The sequence below is a fragment of the Pristiophorus japonicus genome, chromosome X, assembly GCF_044704955.1.
Source record: "Pristiophorus japonicus isolate sPriJap1 chromosome X, sPriJap1.hap1, whole genome shotgun sequence".
In the NCBI taxonomy this organism is placed as follows: domain Eukaryota; kingdom Metazoa; phylum Chordata; class Chondrichthyes; family Pristiophoridae; genus Pristiophorus; species Pristiophorus japonicus.
In genome coordinates, this window is record NC_092010.1 from 20602217 (window position 1) to 20624230 (window position 22014).

Below are 22014 nucleotides of genomic sequence, written 5' to 3' on the forward strand. Positions count from 1 at the left end.
TCGAGCCTGCACCACCATTCAACATGATCATGACTGATCATGCAACTTCAGTACCCCATTCCTGCTTTCTCTCCATACCCTCTGATCCCTTTAGCCGTAAGGGCCATATCTAACTCCCTTTTGAATATATCTAATGAACTGGCCTCAACAACTTTCTGTGGTAGAGAATTCCACAGGTTCACAATTCTCTGAGTGAAGAAGTTTCTCCTCATCTCGGTCCTAAATGGCTTACCCCTTATCCTTAGACTGTGGCCCCTGGTTCTGGACTTCCCCAACATCAGGAACATTCTTCCTGCATCTAACCTGTCCAATCCCGTCAGAATTTTATATGTTTCTATGAGATCCCCTCTAATTCTTCTGAATTCCATTGAATATAAGCCTAGTCGATCCAGTCTCTCCTCATATGTCAGTCCTGCCATCCCGGGAATCAGTCTGGTGAACCTTCGCTGCTCTCCCTCAATAGCAAGAATGTCCTTCCTTAGATTAGGAGACCAAAACTGTACACAGTATTCAAGGTGTGGCCTCACCAAGGCCTTGTACAACTGCAGTAAGACTTCCCTGCTCCTATACTCAAATCCTCTCGCTATAAAGGCCATCAACAGGCTCCAAGGAAGCATCAAAGGAAGCTAGGGGCTTCTTTCTAGACTCAGTTGGTGATGTCAAAAGGCTTGGACAGAACTCTACTCTAACATGCACTCCATCATAGAACTCTTTCTTGACTGCAACTGATACATGGTGATGGAATACTCTCCACTTGCCTGGATGAGTGCAGCTCCAACAACACTCAAGAAGCTCAACACCATCCAGGACAAAGCAGGCCACTTGATTGGCACCCCATCCACCACCTTCAACACTCACTCCCTCCACCACCGGCGCACCGTGGCTGCAGTGTGTACCATCTACAGGATGCACTGCAGCAATTCGCCAAGGTTTCTTCGGCAGCACCTCCCAAACCCGCGACCTCTACCACCTAGAAGGACAAGGGCAGCAGGCGCATGGGACCACCACCACCTCCATGTTATCCTCCAAGTCACACACCATCCTGACTTGGAAATGTATCGGCCGTTCCTTCATCGTCACTGGGTCAAAATCCTGGAACTCCCTCCCTAATAGCACTGTGGGAGCATCTTCACCACACGGACTGCAGCGGTTCAAGAAGACAGCTCACTACCACCTTCTCAAGGGCAATTAGGGATGGGCAATAAATGCCGGCCTTGCCAGCGACGCCCACATCCCAGAATGAATTTTTAAAAAGGCGTTGCTGTTCTTCTAAGACCCAAAGAGTTATACAGGTACAACCTCCAAAATCCGGAAACCTCGGGACCGAGGCCATTCTGGATTTCGTTTTTTTCTGGATTTCGGAACAGAAATCCGACGTCCCGAATCCGGAAACCCCTGGGCCGGGTTTCGGGTATTTCTAGATCTCGGAGACAGGGACAGCGGCTGTGGGTGATTAAAACAAAAAATGGTTTTATTATGCTTAACCTTGTTTTGGATTACTATTGATTCGGAGAAGTCTTGCACCGTCATTTTTTAAGTACCGCTGGGGAGCGGACTGCTGGCATGCAAGATTCGAAATAGCGCTTTCGCCAAAAATTTGGCTCACAGAGCACCTGTGGATAGGACGGAAAAAAACGCCCGGGAAAAACCTGCGTTGCAGCCCTCGGAACAGCGGTAAGTATGAAGACCTGCAGAAAAGCTAAGTTAAAGTTTTAGTTTTTTAATTCTTTTCCAGCGATTCGATAGTTGAGTGTCTTGTGAATGTTTTGTGATTTTTTTTATTTTATGTTTTTTGCAATTTTTTTTGGTGTGTGTGTGTGTGTGTGTCTGCGCGTGTGGTGGGGGGGGGCTGTTATTTACAGAATACTGATCAAAATACCAAATATCCATTTCTGAAGTTTTACTACTTTCATTTTATGCTGTTTATATCACTGTTGTGAAAAAAATGTCGGGTTTTGGGAACAGATTTCCGGATTCCAGACGTCGACTCGTGCGATCAACACGATATCCGATTTTCGGAACATTCCGGTTTTTGGAACTCCAGATTTCGGACGCTCTACCTGTACTAATAAGTAGCCTTGTTACCAATGGGGGCACCCATGCTGGAAAGGTCAAAGGGCAAAGGTCGACACATAGCGGCAATGCTTGGAAGTGATTGGTCGCTGTCCAAGCGCAGTCCGTCCACTCCACACGAGGGGAGAGTGGAATCTTGAATTTAGAACTGCATAGTAAATCGTAACCATCCCACAAAGAAAGAATATGACTTCAGGGGTGATGTTTGTCTTTGCATGTGGAAAGTGTATTAAAATGTTTACTTTGTTTCCCTGTTGGGTAACACACTCACGGAATGCCCGACTTTGACCTGTGCAATGCCTGCAAGGTCAGAGTTGCCAAACCAGAAGCACATCCGATAAGCCACTCTGACTGCACCTGTAATAATGTTGCGGAGCTACTTGTTAAACATAAAACAAGTATAAAACACACAAGGGCAGAAATTGGACTTCATTGGGCCCATTTTAAGGCCAAAAAAAATAAACATTGGCGGACAGATTTTGCGTCATGATCTCTCCGGCGCCCAATATCCCCCAGAAATGGTCCGGCTGCCAAATTCGAAGCCAAGCGATTTCCAAGCTCGACACCATTGGTGCCCACCTGAACCAGGCATTAGAAAGAATGAAAGAAAGACTTGCATTTATATAGCGCCTTTCACCACCACCAGACGTCACAAAGCCAATGAAGTACTTTTTGAAGTGTAGTCACTGTTGTAATGTAGGGAAACGCGGCAGCCCATTTGCGCACAGCAAGCTCCAATAAACAGCAATGTGATAATGACCAGATCATCTGCTTTTTTGTTGTTGATTGAGGGATAAATATTGGCCCCAGGACACCGGGGATAACTCCCCTGCTCTTCTTTGAAATAGTGCCATGGGATCTTTTATGTCCACCTGAGAGGGCAGACGGGGCCTCGGTTTAACGTCTCATCCGAAAGACGGCACCTCCGACAGTGCAGCCTCATTTCACCCCTGGCATGCTATCGCCTGTGGCCTGTGGTTCAGCATTCACTTCAACCAGCGGCTCCCAATGAAACTCGGTCCAATAAATACTCAGCAGCTAACGGGTGATCACCATTTTGGTGTTTGTAATATATATAGCTCCACCTGTGCACTCCTGTGGCACTGCAGCCAGTGCTGTTTATAATAAAGGGAACAGGTCACCTGACTGGTGAGTTCTGGTATGTGCTGCCATCTTAAGGCTGTGTGTGTTTCTGTGAGTTACTGAAAATATAACAATGGCGACGAAGATGGGTTTATCGGGAAAAAAAGCTGAAAGTATGTTGGTGCATGATTCAGCCAACCAACAGAGAGACTTTGAGAGCTTCTCTGTTTTGAGTAACAGCTACAAATCCAAGATAAATTGCAAGCACACTTGTTTGAACTACCAGAGTCCAGAAGGCTGCGCCTATGGGAATGATATGGTGTTTGAGGGAGTTTCAATGTGACCGTGAAAGTTTCAGAGCGTATGTGGAGCGGCTAGAAATGTTTTTCACCGCAAATAATATCATCGAAGTCCCCAATGCTGAAAACCATAACTGGGTGGTGTTGGAACAACAAAGGGCTATTTTCCTAACTCAAGCAGGGCCCGAGGTGTATGAAACCTTGAAAAATTTGCTTGTGCCTGTCAAGCCAAAGGACACAACTCTTAGGCAGATTCTAATTAAGTTAGAACAGCACTACAGCCTTGAACCCCTGGAAATTGCTGAAAGTTATCGTTTCGGAATATGAGATCAGTTCACTGAAGAAAATATCAGTGAGTACATTGTAACATTAAAAAAGCTATCCATTCACTGTAATTTCGGAATCTTTCAGGACCAAGCATTGCGTGACCGCTTTGTTTGTGGGATGAAAAATGATGCGATCAGAAGACAGTTATTAACAACTCCTAACTTGACTTTTGATTTAGCTTGTCAGACAGCTATGTCAATGAACATGGCCCACCAATATTCCCGAGAATTTCATACTATTTTCAGTCGTCAGACAACCGAGGTGAATCACCTGCAGGTTAAAAGTAAAAGACAGTTGGGCCCCAAGGTCTCAGAAACTGGCCAAGGTAACAATATATTGAAGTCATGCTATCGGTGCCTGGGACAACACATTGCTCAAAGTTGTCCATATGTGAAGGCAGAGTGTTTCATCTGCAGGAAAACTGGGCATCTTGCGAAGGCATGCCGACTGAAGGATAAACCAGCTTTCAAAGCTATAAGTAGAAATCCCCAAAGACTACATAGCATGGAAGAAAAACAACAGGACGAGGAGATTTTAGAGCGACTCATCATCAGGAGCACGAGGGTAACTAACAGCGATTCGAAAAGTATGATCATCCACGTAGATGTCGCAGGAACCAAGATACCCCTGGAAATCGACACGGGTGCATCCGTGAGCTTAGTACCGGAATCGCTGTACCTCGACAAATTGCGTGATTTCCCATTGGAGAAATCCAAGATAGAGCTGCGAGGCTACTTGGGAGGGAACATTCCTGTGGTAGGTCATATTACCGTACCGGTGAGATACAAGGATCAATTTCAGAGCTTGCCTCTCTTAGTAGTGGCAGGAGACAAGCCTGCCTTACGAGGAAGAAATTAGTTGGGATCACTGAAGCTGGATTGGAGTGAGATTTCTCGTGTTGAAACAAGATTTGCATCGAAGAATGATGTCATCAAGAAGTATCCGAAGGTGTTCTGTGAAATAGGCAGTCCGATCCAAGGCTTCAAGGCGAGTGTCAGGGTACAGAAGGACGGTAGATCGGTTTACTGCAAGCCACATTCCGTACCATGTGCACTCAAGGAGAAAGTTGATCAAGAACTCAAAAGACTAGAGACTGAGAACATTATTTGTAAGATAGATTGATGTAATTGGGCTACATCCATTGTTGTTGTACCTAAGTCCGATGGTAAGGTAAGATTGTGTGGTGATTATAAAGTAACCGTAAACCAGGTTCTAGAGGGTAATGTCCCCAATACATTGCCAAATGTAGAAGATTTGTTCACAACACTGATAGGTGGTCAGATCTTCTCAAAGTTGGATCTTACAAATGCCTACTTCCAACTTGAACTAGATGAGGAGTCCAAGTCATGCTTGACTATAAATACTCATCTAGGCCTATATCAATTTAATAGGCTGCCGTTTGGAGTGTCTTCCACCCCTGCCATATTCCAAGGTGTGATGAACCAGATTTTGCAAGGTATTGAAGGGGTAATATGTTATTTAGGTGACGTACTAATTTCAGCACCAAATAGGCAAATTCATAACATATTGAATGAAGTCCTCAAACGGCCAGAGAAGCAGAGAGTACGAGTGACTGCTCGCAAGTGTGAGTTATTTCAGAACTCCATGGAGTACTTAGGGTACAGAGTAGACAAAGATAGTTTACATCCAACCAAGGGAAAGCCGGATGCAATCAGAAATGCACCCACTCCTAAGAATGTCACTGAACTTCGATCATTTTTAGGGCTTTTGAACTATTATGGGAAGTTCCTACCAAATTTGGCTACAGTATTACATCCACTGAATGAACTATTGAAAAAACAGGTCCATTGGAAGTGGTCAAAAGAATGCGATACAGCATTCAAGGAGTGTAAAAGCAAATTAGTAGGCGAGCACCATGTTAGTTCACTATGACGTATCTCAGGAGATCAAGCTAGCATGTGATGCCTCTCTGTATGGAGTTGGGGCAGTAATCTCTCATGTATCACGTCGTGGGGAGGAGAGACTAATTGGTTTTGCTTCACACACTCTCAGTGCCAGTGAGAGTAATTATGCGCAAATCGAAAGGGAAGCTTTGGCATTAATTTTTGGGGTCAAGAAGTTCCACAAATACTTGTATGGTCATAAGTTTACCATTGTTACGGACCATAAGCCCCTGACAGCAATCCTCCATCCAAAGTCCCTAGTTCCAACATTAGCTGCAGCCTGAATGCAGAGGTGGGCTTTGATTTTGTCAACATATACATTTGATATTGAATACAGATGATCAGCTGATCACAGTAATGCTGATGCTATGTCTAGATTGCCTTCCCCATCACAAGTTACACCCGATAGAGAAGTGTTCTATTTTTCATACATTGATGAACTGCCAGTCACAGCTGAAGAGATTGGTAGAGCAACCAAACGTGACCCAGTGATGTCAAAGATGTATGATTATATTGCAAACGGATGGCCAAACCAGGTAACAGACAAAGATATTCACCCATTCTTCATTCATAGGAATGAATTATCAGTCAATAAAGATTGTATCATGTGGGGTGCAAGAGTGGTTATACCAAATAAATTCAGGTTCAAATTATTAGGAGACTTCCATGACCAGCACCTGGGAATGTGCTTGACCAAGAGTTTTGCACGCAGTTATTTATGGTGGCCAGGTCTTGATAAAGATATAGAGTACATTGTCAGTCAGTGTACAACATGTCAATTGGTAAGCATCAGTACCGGTACAGCCATGGAAATGGCCTTCCAGGGTGGCAAAGGCTACATATCGATTTTGCTGAGCTAGAAGGACAACAATTGTTCATTGTGATTGATAGCCATTCGAAGTGGGTCGAGGTGTTTACAACGTGGAAAATAACAACAAGTAGAACATTAGACATTTTATGAAGATTATTTTTTTCATTTGGCCTTCCAGAAGAAATTGTTTCTGATAACGGACCACAATTCTGTTCAGAAGAATTTGCACAGTTCACGAGCAAAAATGGTGTGAAACATACCAAGGTTCCACCATACCATCCTGCTTCGAATGGTGCAGCAGAGCGCACTGTACAAATTGTAAAACGTACCCTCATCAAACAGATGTTAGATCCAAATCCAAAGAAATGACAGTTGTCATTGGACCACAAATTGGCTAATTTTCTAATAAAGTATCATAATGCTCCTCACACAACTACTGGTAGAACACCAGCAGAGTTGTTCCTCAAACAACAGCCACGAACCAGATTTTCGTTGTTAAAACCAAACTTGGCACAGTCTGTAGAAGAGACACAATTAAGACAGAAAGAGAATCATGATAGAGGTAGAGTAAAAGAGAGGTGTGAAATTAAACCAGAAGGTGAGAGTGAAGAACCATCACCATAAATGGTTAAAGTGGTTACCAGGAATAGTGGTGAAGATATGTGGTCCTCACACATATTTGGTCAAGATGTTTGATAATGGACAGGTAAGGTTTGTTCACATTGATCATATTTTACCTACAGACATGGAAGGAGTTGAAGGTGGGAATGATTCAATTATTTCTGACTCATCAGATAGTTTTGATACACCAGTAGAAAATCCTACATCCAATGTACTGGAAACAAATCCAACAGAAAGTCAGAATTTAAGTCTGAGTCCGAGTCAGGCAAACAAACAGTCTGAAGTCAGAGCGAGTTCAAATGGAAATCAAGGGCATCCCTTGGAAGAAAACTTTCCTCAGGATCAGCCTCAAATGAGTTTAAATTCGGCACCATGTTTGAAAGGTTCTGTTCGAGAGTGAAACAGAAAACAAGTAGTTTAGCTTGATTTGTAAATATGGCAAAATAAGTCCATATCTTTTGTTATGCATAACCATGCAAGTTATGTATGATGATTGTTTGTTATAATAACTTCTTCATTAAGGAGGGAGAAGTATAATATATATAACCCCACCTGTGGACTACTGTGGCACTGCAGCCAGTGCTGTTTATAATAAAGGGAACAGGTCACCTGGCTGGTGAGTTCTAGTATGTTCTGCCATCTTAAGGCTGTGTGTGTTTCTGTGAGTTACTGAAAATATAACAGTGTTTAATAAAACATTGGAAAAATCCACCATACAACGTTGCCCTTTATAAATGATTGTTTATTTATGACATGAATTTCTAACAGAATCACATTGGTAAATCAGAGACAACAATTAAGGACTGGTAGAGTCGCGAAAGGTTTAAACACACTAACAGCACTAGGTATTGACGGGTAAAAATGATCTTTCAACACGGAAACCCACTCTGCCCCTCAGCTCTCTTGGGTGTCTCAATTCGACACAAGTAGTCCCGAGGTTTTTTTTTTTCTCCTCCCCTCTTCTCCTGAAGGCTGAGGTACAGGGCCATGGCTAATGAGCTGCCCAGTATCTCGCCCAAGTGGTCAATCTTTGTGTGTGATGAAGAGTGGCAGGTCTTGGCAAGGCACTTGAGGTGTTTATGATGATTAAAGGGTAGATCGAGAGAAACTATTTGCTCTGGTGGGGGGAATCCAGAACAAGGGGGCATAACCTTAAAATGAGAGCCAGATCGTTCAGGGGTGATGTCAGGAAGCACTTCTTCACACAGAGGGTCGTGGGAATCTGGAACTCTCTTCCCCAAAAAAACTGTGGGTCAATTGAAAATGTCAAAACAGAGATGGATATTTTGTTAGGGAAGGGTATTAAGGGTTACGGAACTAAGGCGGATAGATGGAGTTAAGATACAGATCAGCCATGATCTCATTGAATGGGGAACAGGCTCGAGGGGCTGAATGGCCTCCTCCTGTGCCTGTGTTCCATAGCTGAACCCAAAGCCGCTCTATAGCAAAGTCCACACGGACACGGGTTTTCCGGCGGGCGTCACTGGATAGTGATCAGGAGCAGGAACCCAGGGCGATTCTCCTCTGCTGAGCTCAGGGGCACTCTGATCAATTGTGACAACATTGCCTCATTTCGCCGCAGGGTTCAGCCGACTTGGCAGAGACTGGGGGTCAAATCTGAGGCCTTCCCGCGGTGCATGGAGCCATAGGGAGTCTCGACCTTGACTGGCTGTAAGCGCAGTATTACTTGAAAAAGAGTTAAAAACTCGAGGAAGAACCGAAGGGAGTGAATTTCCTTTTTTAACTGGGATCCATCCCCGGAGTAATCACCCAATTGTTACTGTAGCCAAGGCCACCCGTGATACAGCAGTTTATCGAAGTCAAGTGAAAAATTCCTTAACAGAAATTAAAGGTGCACTGTCTTCATGAAAAGATGTTTGGCCAACATGATTGGGGGGGGGGGGGGGGGGGGCAGAAGAATGAGGACCACACATGTTACCGTTGCCAATAACATTTGAGGCAAGTGTCACGTGTTTCAATGCCATTGCATTTTATGCTTGTAATGAAAGGAGGCTTCATCCAGCAGGTACCAGCCTGGACCAACACTCGCGACATTCGAGGATGCCCAACTTAACCAAGGCTCCCAGCTCCATCACACTGCCCATGCAAACAGGGGCATCGCTCTTCTCAACCCCAACTTCCTCACCTCTATCTCCAATCAACTAAACTGTATTGCCAAACAGTTTCATGAAGAAGGTGCCCCTTTAACCAATCACTCTACATCATAGTTATTTGTCTCGTTCACTCTCACTGTGGAAGCCCAGATGCACTCTGCACAACGGCAATAAAATCCCATCTGGGTGAGACGATGCCAAACCACAACGTTGGTTGTGGGGGAGTTAAAGGTGACCTCCTTGTTTTTAAAGCGTGACCTTTCGCTCGAACCGAACAGCAATTTGCTTTCGGCAGCCATTTTGATTCAGTCTCGAAGAAGCCATTTTATGCAGCTCGATCTGTAACTGTTTTCTGTTAGCAAAATGCTGTACATTTTAGATTAGAAAATAAGTCTCATTCTGCGCTCCAGCTTGGACAGAATCTATTTACTTCCTTTCAAGTGTCCTTGAAAGGCAATTGTGGTCATGCAGGACCGTGTGAATGTCCTTTAAGTGCTTGGTTACAGCGGTTATTGAGCTGAAAGTCCACGGGAATCTTTCATACCCAAATTGTAGTGCTTTTCTGTGATGATGCTTCCTAAAAAAAGAAAAATGGTCAAATAGAAACTTTCAAATCTTGTGGGATTGCCTTCAATGATTCATTCAGATAACAGGCCATTCATTTATTCACGACCACCGGATGTCTCAAAGCACTCTACAGCCAATGAAGTACTTTTGGAGTGTAGTCACCATTATAAGGTGGGAATTGCAGCAGCCAATTTGCGCACAGCAAGCTTCCACAAACAGCAATGTGATAATCTGTTTTTGTTATGTTGATTGAGGACTAAATATTGGCCAGGACACCAGGGATAACTCCCTCTGCTTTTTTTCGAAATTGTGCCGTGGAATCTTTTACATCCACCTGAGAGAGCAGACATCGCATTTAACATCTCATTCGAAAGACGGCACTTCTTGTAAGGTTACACATTTTCACGATCGAGGCACAGCAAGGGGCCACGGACTAAAATGGTTTAAAAGCAACCTTTGGGACTGTTGGGCGGGAGAAAAGAGTGCCAGCCCAAGGCAGGTGGTGACTCATAACTGATTAATGCAATTTCTGCGGTCAGGAGCGAGACCCGATCAAACATCGAGACAAAGGGTTTTGATCCAATCAAGCAGAGGAGCCCATGGATTAATTGGCTGGAGAGGAAAAACCAGTTCCCTATGGAGACTACAAGTCTGCAAAAACCCAGGACAACAAAGGATCCCACAAGGCGTGCATTTAAGGATAACGGGGTACAAAAGATAAGGAGTTATCTTTTGCCCTGTCGATTCCGTGTGCAAATTGTGGCCATCCAAACAGATCCAGACCCATCATCACAGCCATCGAGACTCATCCAGCCGCATTAACTGAAAGCAGCCGAGATGTGTATAATCAAATGGATATATATGTAAGAGCTAAGAACAAGAGCTCGGAACAACAGGAAGAGCTAGGAACAATAGCTCAGGGGAACTGGTCGAAGAAACACCTCAGAACGGCCGGTCAAAAGGAACAATGACCACGAAGCAAGCAGCAGGGACCCATCACGTTCCCTCGCTCCACGAGCCTACAATCGACAACAGCAGCAACTGGCTGGATGGGCGATTGTATGTCTTCGATCAATCTCGAAGAAGTCTTGTTCTGTCATTTTTAGTTGGTTTTTGTGTAATAAACTAACAGTTGGGTTTAAGCCTAAACTTTGCGTTACGTGGAGTCCTTCCTGTAATTCCCGAGGTCGATGAACCAAAGTAGAGTGGAAAACAAACAGCCGACACTCTGACAGTGCAGCGCTCCCTCAGCACTGCACTGGAGGGTCAACCAAGATTTATGTGCTCAAGTCCCTGGAGCAGGATTTGAACCCACAGCCTTCTGACTCAGAGGAAAGTGTGCTACCCACTAAGCCACGGCTGACTACAGGTTGCATCCTGTTCACTGAATGTGGGCATGATGACTTGTGGAAAGGCACAGAGCAGGAAAATTCCACTTGCTAGTTACAGCGGGAGCTGCTTTCCCATTGTGGCAATCTGCCGCTTGCCCTTCCACCTCCACTTGATGCTTTCTCTGCTTTCTTGATGCAGCTGATTCCCTGTGGTCCACTGCAACCCTTCATTACCCCACAGGCTAGCTCCTTGTGCCAACAAATAGGGTGAATCAGGAGAAAGGGATCAGGAATAATAGTTGACTGCGCAACGAAAGAGTAATGCAATCGTTGTTAAGGCAAACGGAATGTTGGGGTAGCAAAAGTCCAAGATAATAAGATAATGAAGGGAACAGACAGTGTTCCAGCTGACCGTTTATTTCAATTAAATAGGTTAGGCAGGACCAGGGAGCACAGATTTAAGTTGTATAAGGCTAGATCGAGGTTAGATGTCAAGAGGTGGTTCTTTACCCAGAGAACAGTAGACCTCTGGAACACGCTGCCGTTCCATGTGGTGGATCCAGATCCAAGCTGGATTTGTTTCTGGCTGCGGCAGAGATTACCTCCCACTGAAGGTCGGTACTGCAGGGAATTTAATGGCCAGAGTGATCTCCTGGACTGGCTTCGATCAGCAAGATAGGTCGGAGAGGAATCGCCCAGAATTTTTTCGCAAGTTGGCCTGGGTTTTTTCATCTGTTTTAAAGCACAGAATAAGAACAAGCCATCTGGTCCACCAGTCCTGTTCCTCCCACCGCCCATGTATGGTCTGCTGATTCGCGGACAGGGCAAGCAATTTGATATCATTCTGATCTCCTCAGATGCAAGCCTGTGTGATGTTTTAGGCAAAATTGCGGTCTACAGTCGGCAGATCGTGCAATGCATGACAAGTTGTAGAAATTTGCAGGGTTTTGCGCTGCGGCCTCCCGCCCCAGTACTGAACGCATGTTAGCGCCTTCAGGAGGCTCCCAGCATGGGCAGCACTTGCTCTGCAGCTCTCCTTTTTTTCCCGCGCTTGCCGCTCACGCACTTCCCTCAAACATTGTGCACTGCAAAGCTGGACGAGCCAACCAGCGGCCATTTATGCTGGTCCCGTCGCTCGGGAGCTGCCTGGGAAGTGTCACCATTAAAGGTGGCTCATGATTGGCTCCTCGTTCTCAGGAACTGCACACTTCGCACCCACTCATGATGTCAATTCTGTTGAAGACGGGCGATTCTCCCATTTTTCATGAAAAGAACACGTCCCACTCAATGCTCTTCACCCCAGTGAAATGGACTGGAGCTCCCACAAGGGCCTCCTCGTGGCGTAGTGCCCCATGTCCTGGAATGATTCCTTGTCTATCTTCTCCGAAACCCTTTCAATGCATTTAAAGATTAGAAAAACCTTTCAGTTCCAGTGACACGCCCCGGAAATATCTCCTGAACTTTGATTAGCGTTCTTGGCATTAGCTTTGAGGAGGAGGGTGGCCTTGAGGAGGAATTTATAGAGTGCGTAAGGGACTGGTTCCTTGAGCAGTATGTAACTAAACCAACAAGGGAGCAGGCTATCTTAGATCTGGTCCTGTGTAATGAGACAGGATTAATAAATAATCTCCTAGTAAAGGATCCCCTTGGAACGAGTGATCATAGCATGGTTGAATTTCAAATTCAGATGGAGGGTGAGAAAGTTGGATCTCTAACCAGCGTACTAAGCTTAAATAAAGGAGACTATGAAGGTATGAGGGCAGAGTTGGGTAAAGTGGACTGGGAAAATAGATTAAAGTGTAGGACAGTTGATGAACAGTGGTGTACATTTAAGGAGATATTTCACAACTCTCAAAAAAATATATTCCAGTGAGCAGAAAAGGGTGTAAGAGAAAAGATAGCCATCTGTGGCCAACTGAAGAAATAAAGGACGGTATCCAATTAAAAACAAGGGCATACAAAGTGGCCAAAACTAGTGGGAGGACAGAAGATTGGGAAGCTTTTAAAAGCCAGCAAAGAACGACTAAAAAAATTATTAAGAAAGGGAAGATAGACTATGAAAGTAAACACGCAAAATATAAAAACAGATAACAAGAGTTTCTATAGGTATATAAAAAGGAAAAGAGTGGCTAAAGTAAATGTTGGTCCCTTAGAGGACGAGACCGGGGAATTAGTGATGGGGAACATGGAGATGGCAGAAACTCTGAACAAATATTTTGTATCAGTCTTTACAGTCGAGGACACTAACAATATTCTGACAGTGGATAGTCAAGGGGCTATAGGGGAGCGGGGGGAGGAACTTAACACAATCACAATCACTAAGGAGGTGGTACTCAGTAAGATAATGGGACTAAAGGCAGATAAATCCCCTGGACCTGATGGCTTGCATCCTAGGGTCTTAAGAGAAGTAGCGGCAGGGATTGTGGATGCATTGGTTGTAATTTACCAAAATTCCCTGGATTCTGGGGAGGTCCCAACAGATTGGAAAACTGCAAATGTAATGCCCCTATTTAAAAAAGGAGGCAGACAAAAAGCAGGAAACTATAGACCAGTTAGCCTAACATCTGTGGTTGGGAAAATGTTGGAGTCCATTATTAAAGAAGCAGTAGCAGGACATTTTGAAAAGCAAAATTCAGTCAGGCAGAGTCAGCATGGATTTATGAAGGGGAAGTCATGTTTGACAAATTTGCTGGAATTCTTTGAGGATGTAATGAACAGGGTGGATAAAGGGGAACCAGTAGATGTGGTGTATTTGGACTTCCAGAAAGCATTTGACAAGGTGCCACATAAAAGGTTACTGCACAAAATAAAAGTTCACGGGGTTGGGGGTAATATATTGGCTAATTAACAGAGAACAGAGAGTCGGGATAAATGGTTCATTCTCAGGTTGGCAACCAGTAACTAGTGGGGTGCCACCGGGATCAGTGCTGGGACCCCAACTATTTACAATCTATATTAACGACTTGGAAGAAGGGACTGAGTGTAATGTAGCCAAGTTTGCTGACGATACAAAGATGGGAGGAAAAGCAATGTGTGAGAATGACACAAAAAATCTGCAAAAGGACATAGACAGGCTAATTGAGTGGGCAAAAATTTGGCAGATGGACTATAATGTTGGAAAGTGTGAGGTCATGCACTTTGGCAGAAAAAAATCAAAGAGCACATTATTATTTAAATGGAGAAAGATTGCAAAGTGCTGCAGTACAGCGGGATCTGGGGTACTTGTGCATGAAACACAAAAGATTAGTATGCAGGTACAGCAAGTGATCAGGAAGGCCAATGGTATCTTGGCCTTTATTGCAAAGGGAATGGAGTATAAAAGCAGGGAAATCTTGCTACAGTTATACAGAGTATTGGTGAGGCCACACCTGGAATACTGCGTGCAGTTTTGGTTTCCATATTTACGAAAGGATATACTTGCTTTGGAGGCAGTTCAGAGAAGGTTCACTAGGTTGATTCCGGGGATGAGGGGGTTGACTTATGAGGAAAGGTTGAGTAGGTGGGTCCTCTACTCATTGGAATTCAGAAGAATGAGAGGTGATCTTATCGAAATGTATAAGATTATGAGGGGGCTTGACAAGGTGGATGCAGAGAGGATGTTCCACTGATGGGGAAGACTAGAACTAGAGGGCATGATCTTAGAATAAGGGGCCGCCCATTTAAAACTGAGATGAGGAGAAATTTCTTCTCTCAGAGGGTTGTAAATCTGTGGAATTCGCTGCCTCAGAGAGCTGTGGAAGCTGGGACATTGAATAAATTTAAGACAGAAATAGACAGTTTCTTAAACAATAAGGGGATACGGGGTTATGGGGAGCGGGCAGGGAAGTGGAGCTGAGTCCATGATCGGATCAGCCATGATCTCATTGAATGGTGGAGCAGGCTCGAGGGGCCATATGGCCTACTCCTGCTCCTATTTCTTATGTTCTTATGTTCTTATCATATTGGACCAATTCCATTCAGCACCTTTACTGACGCACACCCTTCCATTGTCTTTCTCTGACTGCTTGCCTATGGTTGTGTGCGGGTAACCCTTAAATAATTGAATAGACTGGATTTGTTTTCTTTGGAACAGAGGAGGCTGAGTGGAGACCTTATTGAGGTGTATAAAATTATGAGAGGTCTAGATAGAGTGGAAAGGAAGGACCTGTTTCCCTTAGCATAGGGGTCAACAACCAGGGGGCATAGATTTAAAGTAATTGGCGGGAGGTTTAGAGAAGATTTGAGGGGAAATGTCATCACCCAGAGGGTGGTGGGGGTCTGGAACTCACTGCCTGAAAGGGTGGTAGAGGCAGAAACCCTCACCACATTTAAAAAGTACTTGGATGTGCACCTGAAGTGCTGTAACCTGCAGGGCTACGGACCTAGTGCTGGAAAGTGGGATTAGGCTGGGTAGCTCTTTGTCGGCCGGTGCGGACACGGTGGGCCGAAATGGCCTCCTTCCGTGCTGTAAATTTCTATGATTCTATGATATGTCAGAAATGCGCTAACTACCAGCCTTCTCAGACAAGCTCTGGTCAGACCCTGTCTGGACACTGGGTTCAGTTCTGGGCACTGCCCCTCAGGAAGGCCTTGGGTGGGAGCAGTGCAGATTCAGCAGAGTGATACCGGGGTAAAAGGGTTACATTATGAGGACAGGTTGTATAGACTGGGCGAGTGTAGAAGATTAAGGGGTGACCTAATTGAGGTGTTTAAGATGATTAAAGGAGTTGATCGGGTAGATGGAGAGAAACTATTTCCTCTGGTGGGGGGAGACCAGAACAAGGGACATAACCTTAAAATTAGAGCCAGGCCGTTCAGGGGTGACGTCAGGAAGCACTTCACACAAAGGGTCGTGGGAATCTGGAACTCTCTCCCCCAGAAAACCTTTGAGGCTGGGGGTCAATTGAAAACTTCAAAACTGAGATCGACAGATTTTTGTTGGGTGAGGGTATTGAGGGTTCCAGAACCAAGGCGGGTGGATGGAGTGAAGATACAGAGCAGCCCTGATCTCATTGAATGACGGAACAGGCTCGAGGGGCTCTTGTTTCTTTGTTCTGTCACCACTGGGCACCAGAAGTTCGGTTTCATTTCCCCCTCCTACCTCACCATTTCAATTTGTGACTTGCCTTTTAAAAATCAGTTTTGATGGAGCAGATTCTCCCCGAGAGGTATTAGTGGGGGCGACGCTTTAAGGGGGAGACAGTCGATCGTGTCTCTATGGGGGCCGTGTTTGCCAGCAATACTTTTATGCCACCGGCCTATCTCAAAGTAGGACCCTTATGCACTGGGGGCCATTTTAAGGTGACGCGCCTAGTAGGAGGTTGACGAGGTGGTAGCTGCCTGTCCATAGGTCGATGGAAATTAAAACCAGGTGGGGTGTAAAATGGGTGGCACGCTAGTTTGCTGCCTATGTTTCAAGCTTTAGATCGAGCACAGGTAACCAGCTGACTGGACACGGACCGCGGGGATACATTTTATATCATTTGGCGCCGATCGGACAGCTAGCAGTTATTTTAGGCCACTGTCGTTTGTTAACTCTATGAGTCTGGGAGCGCCAAAGTTTCCTGAGTTTTTAGTGGCGCCCTCTTGATAAGGTGAGGCCTTGACCATGTGTCCTCCTGTAGCTGCGGAAATGCAAAAACTGGGCCCGTTCACTGTGGACACCTCCTCTCCTCATTGGGTCTCTAAAATAAGGAAGAATTCAAAGTTCAGCTATCGAGAGGCAGCTTTTGTGTGAGGCAGTTTAGGGGAAGTAGGGGAGGTGGTTTGAAGCTGAATAAAGCCAGAGTTTAATTAAGTTTAACATGCTCTTATACACTGTTGCCAATGCCCAGAAGCTGTGTTGGTTTAAATATTAATGTACAACAAGAACCTGTATTTATATAGCGCCTTTAACAGAGTAAAACGTCCCAAGGCGCTTCACAGCAGTGTTACAAGACAAAACAAATAAATTTGACACCGATCTGCATAAGTAGAAATTAGGGCAGGTGACCAAAAGCTTGGTCAAAGAGGTAGGTTTAAGGAGCGTTTTAAAGGAGGAAAGAGAGGTGGAAAGGCGGAGAGGTTTAGGGAGGGAGTTCCAGAGCTTGGGGCCCAGGCAACAGAAGGCACGGCCACCGATGGTTAAGCGATTATAATCAGGGATGCTCAAGAGGGCAGAATTAGAGGAGCGCTGACATCTCGAGGGGTTATGGGGCTGGAGGAGATTACAGAGATAGGGAGGGGCGAGGCCATGGAGGGAATTGAAAACAATAATGAGAACTTTGAAATCGAGGCGTTGCTTAACCGGGAGCCAATGTAGGTCAGCGATGTATAATAATACTGGAATAGCGCATAAATCTGTGGAGCTCTGGGTTGGTTTAATAATAATGTATAATAATATCGCGGGTTGGTTTAAGTATTAATGTTTAATAATTTTGCGAGGGGGAGGGTGCCAGAGATTTATTTGTTCCGAGCGCGAGCTCCGTGTGCAGGGAAGAAGAAAATGAATGAAAATGGCCGTCGGCTGAGTTTTGCTGGCACAAGTTTTCTTCTCCTGACGCGTCACTGTGCGCCAGTGACGATGCTGCTGACCCACCTGATGCAACAGCGGGCCCTGTAGGTTCATCTTCGGGCCTTGAGGCCTACACTTGGGTTTATAGACAAGGGGATATAAGAAAAAGGAGCAGGAGTAGGCCATTCGGCCCTTGAGCCTGCTCCCCCATTCAATAAGATCCTGGCTGATCTTCGACCTCAACTCCACTTTCCCGCCCGATCCCCAGATCCTTGGTTCCCTTAATATCCAAAAATCTATCGATCTCTGTCTTGAATATACTCAAAGACTGAGCCTCCACAGCCCTCTGGGGCAGAGAATTCCAAAGATTCACCAGCCTCTGAGTTTTCTCCTCATCTCAGTCCTAAATGGCCGATCCCTTATTCTGAGACTGTGACCCCTGGTTCTAGACTCCCCAGCCAGGGGGAAACATCCTCCCTGCATCTACCCTGTCAAGCCCTGTAAGAATTTTGTATGTTTTAATGAGATCACCTCTCATTCTTCTAAACTCTAGAGAATATAGGCCCAGTCTACTCAATCTCTCCTCATAGGGCAATCCCCCCCATCCCAGGAATCAGTCTTGTGAACCTTCGTTGCACTCCCTCAATGGCAAGGATAGACAGGCTAAGTGAGTGGGCAAGAACATGGCAAATGGAATATAATGTGGAGAAGTGTGAAGTTATCCACTTTGGTCGGAAAAATAGAAAAACAGAGTATTTTTAAATGGTGAGAAATTGGGAAATGTTGGTGTTCAGAGGGACCTGGTGTCCTTGTACACCAATCACTGAAAGTTAGCGTGCAGGTACAGCAAGCAATTAAGAAATCAAATGGTATAAAAACAGAAAATGCTGGAATTCTCAGCAGGTCAGGCAGCATCTGTGGAGAGAAACAGAGTTAACGTTTCAGGTCTGTGACCCTTCGTCAGAAGCAAATGGTATGTTGGCTTTTATTCCAAGAGGATTTGAGTATAGGATGTCTTACTGCAATTATATAAGGCCCTGGTGAGACCGCACCTGGAATATTGTGTACAGTTTTGGTCTCCTTACCTAAGGAAGGATATACTTGCCATTGAGGGAGTGCAACGAAGGCTCGCCAGACTGATTCCTGGGATGGGGGGATTGTCCTATGAGGGGAGATTGAGTAGACTGGGCCTATATTCTCTAGAGTTTAGAAGAATGAGAGGTGATCTCATTGAAACATATACATTTCTTAAGGGGCTTGGCAAGGCAGATACAGGGAGGATGTTTCCCCGGGCTGTGGAGTCTAGAACCAGGGATCACAGTCTCAGAATAAGGGGTCGGCCATTTAGGACTGAGATCAGGAGAAATATCTTCACTCAGAGGGTGGTGAATCTTTGGAATTCTCTACCCCAGAGGGCTGTGGAGGCTCAGTCGTTGAGTATATTCAAGGCAGATATCGACAGATTTTTGGATATTAAGGGAATCAAGGGATATGGGGATAGTGCAGGAAGGTGGAGTTGAGGTAGAAGATCAGCCATGATCTTATTGAATGGCAGAGCAGGCTCGAGGGGCCGAATGGCCTGTTCCTGCTCCTATTTCTTATGTTCTTTATAAAGCTTCCTCACCGGGTCCATTGCCCCCCCGCACCCCGCCGCCTCCTCCCCACTCCGGAATCTTTGTCTTCCGTCTCCAGCACCGGGCTGGTGGTACGGCTCACCCGAAGGACCCGCCCCATCGCGCCGACACTGCCAGGCCTTCTCCACGCACCAGGCCCCGGCAGTATTTATAGGGCCTATCCTGGGTAATTCTGGGTAAAAAAACACCGCCATTTTTAAACTGTGCATGCACAACTGCTTCGGCTTGGCTGCCTTTACAGAATGTGTTGGGATGGGCAGTCTCGGGGTACAAAAACAGGAGGAAAACCCCTTTAGAAAGAGCGTTACCTTCATTTGCTCAACGTAGACAACAGCATCATGCACGGTCACAAAGATCTGCTCTGGTCGAAGGTGGTTCAGTAGGCCGCTACACGTCAATATTTTCAAAACATCTTCTAGAAAACATAAAGAACAAAGGCATTCGTAGCTACGTAAAAATCAATGAACACATTTTTAGAGGGGCCTCGAGTTCGAAATCTAGCCTTCCTCCAACTCTTTATAAGATAAAATAAAAGCAAAAGATGCTGCAAGTCTGAAATAAAAACAGAAGATGCTGGAAATCTCAGCGGGTTGGGCAGCATCTGTGGAGAGAGAAACAGAGTTAACGTTTCAGGTCGATGACCCTTCGTCAGGAGTGGAAATAGTTAGAGCTGTAACAGGTTTTAAGCAAGTCATTTAATCTCTCCTGCCTTCCACCCAATCACAGACCTTCCCTTTTGTTCTTTTCTCCCCCCCCCCACTTTCCCTGTCCCGACACTTGCTTAAAAACTGTTACATCTCGAACCTTTTCCAGTTCTGACGAAAGGTCATCGACCTGAAACGTTAACTCGGTTTCTCTCCAGAGATGCTGCCTCACCCGCTGAGTATTTCCAGCATTTTCTGTTCTTATCTCTATGAGCTCATTCGTCCTGTACTGTATTGATTAGTTCTAGTGTCTACATGTTTCAAAGTTTAGCAGGACAAAGGGATGAGCTAACTAACCAAGCTGAAGGTGAATGGCTTGTCTTGTTTTGCCCACCTTGGGTGTGAGGTTAAGTTTCTTGTGTGTGAGCTCATTATCCAGCTTGAATTGAGGAAGAGGAGGAGTGTTAGAGCGAACATAAAAATATAAGGGGGCCGGAATTTGCCCCTTTCGTTAAGGCCTCTGTCTGCTGCAAAACGGCGGCAAGGATTCGTTGCGGAATAAGAACATAAGAAATAGGAGCAGGCTGGACTCAGCTCCACTTCCCTGCCCGCTCCCCATAACCCCTTATCCCCTTATCTCTCAAAAATCTGTCTATCTCCACCTTAAATATATTCAATGACCCAGCCTCCAAAGCTCTCTGGGACAGAGAATTCCACAGATTTACAACCCTCTGAGAGAAGAAATTCCTCCTCACTTCCGTTTTAAATGGGCGGCCCATTATTCTGAAACTATGCCCCCTAGTTCTAGATTCCCCCACGAGGGGAAACATCCTCTCTGCATCTACCCTGTCAAGCCCCCTCAGAATCTTATACGTTTCAATAAGATCACCTCTCATTCTTCTAAACTCCAATGAGTACAGGCCCAACCTACTCAACCTTTCTTCATAAGTCAATCCCTTCATCTCAGGAATCAACCGAGTGAACCTTCTCTGAACTGCCTCCAATGCAAGTGTATCCCTCCTTAAATAAGGAGACCAAAACTATACGCAGTACTCTAGGTGTGGTCTCACCAATACTCTGTACAGTTGTGGCAGGACTTCTCTGCTTTTATATTCCATCTCCTTTGCAATAAAGGCCAACATTCCTGATGAACTCCAGCAAATTTGCCTTTTTGATTACTTGCTGTGCCTGCATACTAACTTTTTGTGTTTCATGCACAAGGACCGCCAGGTCCTGCTGTAGTGCAGCACTTTGTAATTTCTCTCCATTTAAATTATAATTTGCTTTTTTATTTTTCCTGCCAAAGTGGATAACCTCATATTTTCCCACATTATAGTCCATCTGCCAAATATTTGCTCACTCACTTAGCCTGTCTATATCCATTTGCAGATTTTTTGTGTCCTCCTCACAATTTGCTTTCCCACCCATCTTTGTATCATCAGCAAACTTGGCTACATTACACTCGGTCCCTTCATCCAAGTCATTAATATAGATTGTAAATAGTTGAGGACCCAGCACCGATCCCTGTGGCACCCCACTAGTCACCGTTTGCCAACCGGAAAATGACCCATTTATCCCGACTCTCTGTTTTCTGTTAGTTAGCCAATCCTCTATCCATGCTAATGTATTACCCCCAACCCCGTGAACTTTTATCTTGTGTAGTAACTTTTTATGTGACATCTTATCGAATGCCTTCTGGAATTCCAAATACACCACATCCACTGGTTCCCCCTTATCCACCCTGCTCGTTACATCCTCAAAGAACTCCAGCAAATTTGATTTCCCTTTCATAAAACCATGCTGACTCTGCTTGATTGAATTATGCTTTTCCAAATGTCCTGCTACTGCTTCTTTAATAATGGACTCCAGCATTTTCCCATCGACGGATGCCCACCGATTTTTTTGTGGAATGGCCGCTGTTCGCGCAATTGCCATCCAGAGTTTTTCCGGCAGTGACCATATCCGCCCAGCTCCCCCCCACTTCCACTCCGCTGCTGCTGAAGCCTCCTAAGTGCGTCATCAGTGCGCGCATCTCAAATGTGCCACCCCGGAAGCGAAATTCAGCTGAGAAAGTCTACTGGCCGCCGGCCCCTGACAGCTTTTTCTGTCGGTGATCTGCGTATGAAATGGCGGT

The 22014-nt window shown here is 45.2% G+C and overlaps 1 protein-coding gene across 1 annotated transcript in view; it reads right to left on the bottom strand.

Annotated features, from left to right (window-relative positions):
- Positions 1–9121: 9121 nt before the first annotated feature.
- Positions 9122–22014, bottom strand: part of slc26a10 (solute carrier family 26 member 10) — a 129324-nt gene continuing 116431 nt past the window's right edge. Inside the window, exons 17-18 of the mRNA XM_070869296.1 lie at positions 19545–19651; positions 9122–9809 (exon numbers count right to left, since the gene is read on the bottom strand). Of these exons, the coding sequence (XP_070725397.1) occupies positions 9771–9809; positions 19545–19651 (146 nt within the window). The 3' untranslated portion in view covers positions 9122–9770. The remainder of the gene's footprint in view (positions 9810–19544; positions 19652–22014) is intronic.